General features: G+C 46.4%; 1 protein-coding gene across 1 annotated transcript; it reads right to left on the bottom strand.

Annotated features, from left to right (window-relative positions):
• Positions 1-1,838: 1,838 nt before the first annotated feature.
• On the bottom strand, positions 1,839-3,478 carry LOC127331956 (peroxidase 2). The gene is made up of 2 exons (XM_051358188.1): positions 2,922-3,478; positions 1,839-2,822 (listed from the first exon to the last, which is right to left on the bottom strand). Exons 1-2 carry the CDS (start codon positions 3,423-3,425, stop codon positions 2,064-2,066), a joined length of 1,263 nt encoding a protein of 420 aa, XP_051214148.1. The 5' UTR covers positions 3,426-3,478; the 3' UTR covers positions 1,839-2,063.
• Positions 3,479-8,866: the final 5,388 nt, after the last annotated feature.

The following is an 8,866-nucleotide window of genomic DNA, read 5'->3' as shown; positions in this document are numbered from 1 at the left end:
TAGTTGCTAGATATGGGTTAGAGTCAACAAGGGATATGAACTCAGTTGAATGTTTAGGTATGTTTGTATGTATGGTTGGGGGACCACAATCATTTCACCAAATTGAGAACCATTTCAGTCGGTCTCTTGAAACAATTAATAGGAAATTTAAGATGGTATTAAATTGTTTGTACAACTTGGGTAGAGATAACATAAAACCAGTCAAATTTCATAGATGTGCATCCAAGAATTCAGCACCCTTGCTTTTGGCCTGGTTTTAAAGGTGCCATTGGTGCCACTACAATATTGTAGCCTTTCCGCAACAAGTAAAATCATTGCAATAAGACACATTTCGTTCCAATAGATAGTTTTCGCGACAAAAAATCATGGTAAAAGTCAACAAAAATTGTTGCACTAGGTTGCGTGGTAATAAATTTGCACAACGATTCTAAATTGTGGTAACATAGCATACAATTTACGTTTCATTTGCAACAGGTTGGATAAATGCATTAGATCCATACCATCGCGGAAACTTCCGTTGCAATTTCCTATTGCAACGAAATCAAAAACTGCGGCATTATCCTATTGCTACGACCATTAATTCCGTGGCTTTACCTTATTGCAACAATCTTTCATATTCTGGTAACATCCAAACACAACAACTAAATTTTCGCAACGATGTCATAATTGTTTCACAAAATATGTTGCATTAGTTAGGAATCAATATACCGTGCCATATATCGCTAGCACTTTCCAGTTGAAGTTTCTAAGCAAGAACTTAACCAGACCGGAAGACATGGTTACACATCACAAAATCTTCTTGCGATATGTGACTTTGATCTCAGATTCACGTTTGTAGTTTCCGGATGGTCCGGTTCAACACATCATACACGCATACTGCACCACACCATTGTGAAGTATCCGCAACAATTTCCAACCCATCCTAATGATAATATTGTATCTTATTATTCACACGAGTTACATATGCATTGTTGTATTCATGTTTCATATATTTATTTCGTGTTCCAAATACATACTATCTAGTTATTCTGGTTATCCAAACTGAAAGGGGTTCCTAGCTCCTTACAAAAACAACCCGTATAATTTACCAGACTTTGCTCAAGAAGGTCTACCAACAAAGAAGGAAGAAATTTTCATCTATGCGCATGCTCGGATTTGAAATGCTATCGAGCCTAATTTTGGTATCTTGAAAAACAAGTGGGCGTATGTTGAAGGGTATCCCTTCTTACGGTTTGGTTACACTGAGGAAAATTATCTTAGCTTGCATCACGCTTCACAATTTCATTAGAGACTCTCACTTACGTGACAAGCAATTTGATCGTTGTGACTCTGATGAGAATTACATCACTAAGATGCAAAGGAAAGCAATAACAACGCCAGGTGATAGTGCTTTGAGTATTCAACACACGAGAAGCATGAACTCGATACGTGATGACATAGCGAGTGCATTGCTCAATGCTAGAGCAACCTAGAACTATTTGCGCTAGCTAGGAAACTGGTATTGATGCATACTTTGGATAAATATATATTTGTAATGGATATGTCTTTTGGCTAAAACTACACTCACATATGTATTTCATGGATCCATATGTTATTTTTTACACGTAAATCAGTATTTATATATAGGTTCTCATGGGTCTCAGGGTATTTCGGATGATTTCCTAGTTCACAGCTTAACAATCAGCCATGTTGCCAAAAACTAGAACTCAAAAACAACTTCAACTACACAACACTTTTTCCTGCATAGCCAGCCACAGGTAACCCAAACAAAGAGGCCCAAAACCACTTAACATGTGTCGTTTCTTATGCAAACTAAGATAGGAGCACAACGAGCAATGGACCTCCAATAATTAAAGATCTTGTAGCATTCCCGATTTGTTTACAAGTAGTATTATGAAAAATGTTTTAAACCTGATTGTTACAATAAAAATCCAATGAAAAATGTATATAACATTAGAGAAGGAAAATAAAATAAACAACAAAGGGAAATCAAAATTACAAGCACACGAGGAAGTGCAAAATCTCAAGTATATAAACATTTGCCATGAATCTTAGCAGCCTGTCTAGTTAGCATTGACGACCCGGCAGCTCCTTCTAATCTCACCGTTGGCAATTGTCTTGACTTCAATAGCACCCATCCTCACCATGGCCACCTTGAACTTTTCCTCCCACTGGTTTGTATCCTTAGCGTTGGCACGAACCGCGTCGCTTGTGTCTGTCGCCATCATGAGCGCAGCATCTGACGTGAAGAGAACCTCATGGCTGAGAACATTCTTGTAATACATGTTGTCGAGATTGTCAGGGGTCTTTTTATCCTGTACGACCGTGTTGTCGCTGCCAGAGTTTGACCGGCACTCTGCCTGCAGAGTGCTTTTCAGAGTGGGGTTCATATCGGAGGAGTTCGAGGTGAGGCGGTCAGAAAAGGATGAGCAGTGGGAAATCCCGATGGTGTGTGCGCCAGAGAGGGTAACCATCTCGTCGGTGTTGAGTCCCTTGGAGGCAAACCCTGCCTTGAGCTGCTCGACGGTGGAGAAAGGTGGGGGGAGGTTGAACAATGTCTCGTTTATGAAAGAGTCACGTCCATCATAGCGGCCAGCAGGCATGTCGAAGTAGACCTTCTTATTGCTAAGGAAGTAGGTGGCGTCACGCCCGGCGAAGGCCACAATGTCGGCACAAGACACGACATTGCCACACTCCTTCTCGATCCTGGCCTTGGCCGCGTCGATCACTTCAAATCCGCGCAGACTCAGGTTCGGGATACCAAATTTCTCGGTCGCACTGTTAGGGTCAGCCGTATCCAACAACACAGACGCATCGCAACCCTGTAGGAAAAACACCATGTGTCCATCAAGTACCCCATATTTTGCAACATGTGTCTTAAATAGTGCCATATACTATATGTATGAGAGTAGATGTCTGACCCTGACGAAGCAGTCGTGGAAGAATAGACGGATGAGCCCCGCCATGATGCCCTTGCTGGCGTCGCGCACAGCTTCCCTCACAATGTTCTCTGCGCGGTAGCATGTCTTCTGGTAGTAACCAACTGCGAGTCCCGTTGGAGGTGTGCTCGGAGTTGGTGGCAGAGGACTAGGTGTGCTGGGGGTGTCCGGTGGTGGGCTAGACGGGGCAATTGGAGTGGGCGGAGGAGGGCTAGCTGTGCTTGGGCTATACGGTGGAGGACTAGATGGAGTGACCGGGGCCTGCGGCGGAGGGCTAGGTGCGGTTGCGGTGTAGGGTGGAGGACTAGACGGAGTGACTGGGCCGGGCGGCGGAGGGCTAGGTGCTGTTGCGGTGTACGGTGGAGAAGTCGACGGGGAAGGACTAGGCGAGGGCATGGGGTTGGGATAACCGTAGCCTGCCTGGCATGGACGACCCACGCAGGCCACCAGCACGAGGACCGTCAGGGCGGCGGTGAGCTTTGCCATTGTCGCTGGGTAGCTCTCTCGCTCGTGTTGATCCCGGTGGTGTGTCTTTGAGCTTGGGTGATTACAAGCCGCTGCTCTGCTGCCAATTTATAGTTAAAGCTATCTTGCTCCATGGCGAGGGAGCCAGAGAGAAAAAAGTATATGCAATCGTGCATGCAAGGAATGTTTCAAGAAACCAGCTGGGAACTGAACGTGCGTTGATGAGCCAGTTGGGATCTGAACGTGCGGAGCACAATCGATCGAGGAAAGCTCGCGATTGCGTTGCAGCTCACGCAGTTGACACTCCGTGCGTTAATTGCGTAGTACACGCGTTAATTCAGCTGATGACCACTAAAACCTGGCATGTGTCTAGTTGGTAGGCACGACATCTTTTCATAATTGGCACGCATTATTATTCTACTAGTAAAAGTGTCCGTGCGTTGCTACGGTTGTTGAAAATTTGTAATTCCTCCATCCCATTAAGTGTCTTAGATTTATCAAAAGTTGGATGTATCTAGACACTGCTCAATTCGGCTCATGTTCGCGTATGCTCCCTCTACCAAAAATCATATTTTGAAACGTCGAAGTTTTTTGGAAAACAATTGGACATGTATATCTCCATAATATATGTGCCTTGTTCGTCAAGTTTCACGAAAACCTAATATTTTTTTGGTCTATGTAAAAAAGAGGAAATTTATCTTGTGAAAACGATTATTTAGTACTGAATTTTATCTTTTTACACACGTCGTCGATTTTTTATGAAACGACTTTGTGAGCGCATAGCATGTGAAGTATGTGCGAATTTTTTGTTTTAATTTTTTTGAAATTGAAAATATGTGTAATTTATATTCTCCCATGTTCCAAAACACGACTCCCATACACTGAAATTCAATTTTTGATAAATCTAAGAAACTTTTGGTGCAACGGAGGGAGTATACCACATAAAATTCAACAATAAAAAATCATATTTTTCTAAACGAAGAATTCTAGATTTAGATGTAGGTACAACTGAAATAGGTTTATTGTCATGTCCTACCATTGGCTGAAGTCAAGATACCTATTAAGACAACCACGCTAGTGCAGCACCCACAACTGAAATAGCGTTGTTGTCATTTTTTTATCATTTGTTTCTTCTGTGAAATTCATCTCATCTCTTCAGTTTTGTTACACCCGCCATAAAATTTCTTATTCTTCCCTTAATTTTTTGTTTTATTTTGTAATTTTTCAAAAACTAATAGTGGCAGATGCAGGTGCAGTAATGATTTAGGAAGCTGCTGGGTGGTAGTTAGCTGAACTATTCATTTTGCTGCAAAATCATGAAAATGTGTTCGCTTGCAAAGATATATTTTATGAGTGTGAATCTACCTAGTAAAATGGTACAAAATCAATCTTTTTTTGCTATGTTCTATAAGACGAGTCTGAACTCCTCAGACTAAGAAGAGTTTCTGAATTCGTTTATGAATAAACTGAAGATTGCCAGGCTACAGTTTGTGCCGTTTGGAACGACGATGGCTGACTGTTGCTGCCAACATCTGAATCCGGATGTTAACACTGTCTGTTGAAAGATTGCAGCTCCCTGCTGTAGCCCGCACTTCTTGTGATGGATTTTCCTATGCATCCAAGTCTTATCGGTACATATACGGAGAGGAGCATCAGGCGATCACCATAATGGCGGCATTGGTCCGGCGCTGACCCTCGATGACGGGCGTGCAACAGTCGGGACCGGGAGGATCACTCGGGCACATTCGCGCTAATGTGCTGGGAATCCATGGGTGACACAGATTTGTGGGTGCAGCAGCCGGCCGAAGGCCGGAAGGATGGGGACGGGAAACATGAGCGAAATAAAATCTCCTGTCCACCACCGCTGTACCTGACGAGACGATGAGACTGTTCGAGGATGGCACCGGCGAGCTTGGCATGAAGGGAATCGAATCTCCTTGTCTGCTTGTCTTCATGGCAGCCACGACCTCTGTACGTGATGAGACGGAGAGACTGTTCGAGAACGATAAAATTGTTCGAGACTCACGGCAAGAGCTGCGCAGATCGATTTCTGGCGATGGCGAGACGACTTAAATGTCGAGCACGGGCGACAGCAGCGGAACCTGCAGTCGATCTGGGTTTCTGTCAAGGGTATCGAGTCTGTTTTTATTGGCTTCAGCTTGCCAAACGGAGGTCCATGTCGGGTTGCCCGTGGGCGCCTGCTCTTACCTGAGTCCCAACAGGGTTCAAATCGTACACGTTGGTTGTTGTTTGCCTTGTTCGACCTCATGGTTTTCGCGGGACGAATCCAGGCCGGTCTTCGGCAGCTCACGAGAGAGAAAGGAAGGGAAAAGAAAGCGAAACGGTATGGTGTCAATTTGGTGGTATTATGTGGTTTGGTGGGAGGGTAAAACGGTAAAAATAAGGACGGATCAACAAGAAACCTTATTTTCTTTATTATTAGATATAGATTACATCGACAACTCCAGAATAGAGTAGCTAGCTAGTATCCTTTTATTCATAATAAGTGTCTAGATTTTAGTTTAAATTTAAACCTGTTATCACCAGAATTTGACCAAGTCAGAGGTGGGCCGCGATCAAGATGGGCTTGAAGATTATACATGGAAGAATATATGTGAATCGGCCTTATATGCAAAGTTTGGGCTAGTTATGCCCGTGTATCTGTAATATAGTAGATTACGTGTCGGTTAGTTAGAGTTTGTCTCGTGCACGGTTGGGATTATTCCCACGTTAGAAAGTCTACGGACTATAAATATGTATCTAGGGTTTATGAAATAAACAACAATCACGTTCACCACAAATCAATCTAGGCGCATCGCCAACTCCCTTGTCTCGAGGGTTTCTTCCGGGTAAGCATCATGCTGCCTAGATCGCATCTTGCGATCTAGGCAGTACAAGTTTATTCGTTGTTCATGCGTTGCTCGTACTGAAGCCTTTTTGATGGCGAGCAACGTAGTTATCTTAGATGTGTTAGGGTTAGCATTGTTCTTCGTATCATATGCTGTCGTAGTGCAACCCTTAGACATCTAGCCGCCCTTACACCTATCTTAGGTGTAGGGGCGGCACCCCGCTTGATCATTATTTAGTAGATCCGATCCGTTATGGTTGCTCCTTGTTCTTCAAGGATTAGTTTAATATCTGCATAGTTAGGCCTTACAAAGGGTTGGAGGATCCAGCGACGCGTAGGGTGTAGTTTGCTAGCCCTAGACAGGATGTTCCGGGGATCAACCTCGTGTTGGTTTTTAGGCCTTGTCTAGGATCGGCCTACGATCACCGTGCGTGACCGCGAGGCCCAATCACGAGTAGGATGATCCGATTATGCGGTGAAAACCCAAATCGTCGTAGATCGTTTTAGCTTTATCTTGATCAAGTAGGACCACCATATATTCGTACACCTCGTGCGAATCATGGGTGGATTGGCTCTTTGAGCCGATTCACAGGACAACCTGAGAGCCGATCGAGGCTCGTATTTAATGTTTACGTGTATGCCATGCAGGAAACTAAGCGAGGCATCTCCATCACCTTCCTGACCAGGTATAGGTCAGGTGGCACGCCCTTGCACCAGCATCGGACGTGCGTGCCGGAGTCTTTGCGGGCCGTCGCTCGGAGGGACCAGGGCCAGCCGCAGCCCTAAGTTGCTCCCGGCTCTCCTGTGTTGCCCGTCGCTGCTCGCCGGTGGGTTTCTGACCGCAACACATTCTGGCACGCCCAGTGGGACAATCTTCTACATCAACCACATCGCCATCTACATCTGAGATGGCGGACGGCACCCCAGTCACGTACGAGGATCTGACCGAGGAGCTCAAGAAGAAGTATGACGAGGTCAAAGCGATCCTCGAAGCCGACCTCATCGGCTCTTTTCACAGAACCCGTTCACATGGCATCAGGTGGAAAGGGTTCTCGCCTGAAGGTGCGCTCGATGGAATAGACCTGTCCGCCCCGTCGGAAGAATGCACCAGGTCCCTGCGTCAGGAGATTAACTACATGGTGGCTCACTCGCTGCACCGCCACTCTGAGAACCTGGTGAACACTTTGGAGCGTGTCGCTCTTCGGGTGATCCAGGAGATCATGAGGCACCAGTACTCTCCGTCAGGACCAGCTCTCGGGACATACCAAGGAGAGATGCCACTCCAGTCCCGTCCACCGCTGCCATTCGCGTTGGCAGCACCAGAAGTGCCGAATTCACCGGCATTCGTCGTCTACAAGATCGGTGGTGACCCTAGTGACTACCAGTTCTTGCACGAGGCGCCTAAGGAGATCCCTCATGGATACACGTGCACATACGTGCCGCATCGCGTAATCGGGCGCTCACAAACCAGGCCGCAACAGCAGGGACTTCTGGAAAAACAGGAGGAACGTCAGCGACAGATCTTGAGAAGCAGACGTGGCTAGCTAAATATGCCACTCCGACAAACCTCCAGAGCTCAGCTCCTGCAGTTGGCTCAGAGCTGGAAAAGCAAGCATGGCTGGCTAAGTATGCCACTCCGGCGAATCTTCAGAGTTCGACTCCTGCAGCCAGCACCGCGGATCAAATCAGTACCATACTGAGAGACCAGTTCGGCATGGTACCGAAAAGGAGGACAATCGGCTATTCTAAGCCGTACCCCAACGAGTACGAGTTGATCCCGCTACCACCCAAATATCGGCACCCTGATTTCTCCAAGTTCAATGGATCAGATGGTTCCAGCTCCATCGAGCATGTGAGCCGATACTTGGCACAGCTGGGCACGATCTCAGCAGCAGATGAGCTACGTGTGAGGTTCTTCGCACAGTCCCTCACAGGATCGGATTTCGGGTGGTACACTTCATTGCCACCAGACTCGATCCGGACTTGGAAGCAGTTGGAAGAACAGTTCCACATGCAGTATCACTCAGAGGCTTCCGAGTCTGGCCTTGCCGATCTAGCACAAATACGTCAGAAGCGTGGAGAAACTGTGGCAGAATACGTCCAGCGCTTCAGAAATCTTAGGAACCGATGTTATTCGGCTCGTGTGACTGAAAAAGAAGCAGTCGAGTTGGCGGTGGTGGGCCTTGCATCACCAATCAAGGACATAGCCTCCCAAGCAGACTACCCTTCACTGGCGCACATGGTTCAGAAACTGTCGTTATATGAACAACGCCACCCGGACTTGTACCAGGATAAATTCAAGCGTGCGGTAGTCCTGGTTGAGGCAGATGAAGACGAATGCTCTGCGGGAGATCAAGAAGTAGCAGTGGCTGAATGGACTCGGGGGGCAACCCCCGTGTCCTGCAAATGGGTTAAGCCACCAGGTCCGCTCAGAGGGTTCGATTTTGACGTGACTAAAACTGAGCAAATCTTCGACCTCCTACTCAAGGAGAAGCAGTTGAAGTTACCCGAAGGCCTCAAAATCCCCACGGTACAGGAGCTGAACGGAAAGCCATACTGCAAATGGCATAACTCGTTCTCCCATGCCACCAACGACTGCAGGGTGTGGCGTCAG

The sequence above is a fragment of the Lolium perenne genome, chromosome 2, assembly GCF_019359855.2.
Source record: "Lolium perenne isolate Kyuss_39 chromosome 2, Kyuss_2.0, whole genome shotgun sequence".
Lineage (NCBI taxonomy): Eukaryota > Viridiplantae > Streptophyta > Magnoliopsida > Poales > Poaceae > Lolium > Lolium perenne.
Note: the sequence above shows the minus strand (reverse complement) of the source record. Positions and strands in the feature narration are given on the sequence as shown.

Coding starts and splice junctions, on each gene's coding strand:
- LOC127331956 (XM_051358188.1), bottom strand. CDS start 3,425: ATGGCAAAGCTCACCGCCGCCCTGACGGTCCTCGTGCTGGTGGCCTGC. Junction 2,823..2,921: donor TCCACGACTGCTTCGTCAGG/GTCAGACATCTA, acceptor TTTTTCCTACAG/GGTTGCGATGCGTCTGTGTT.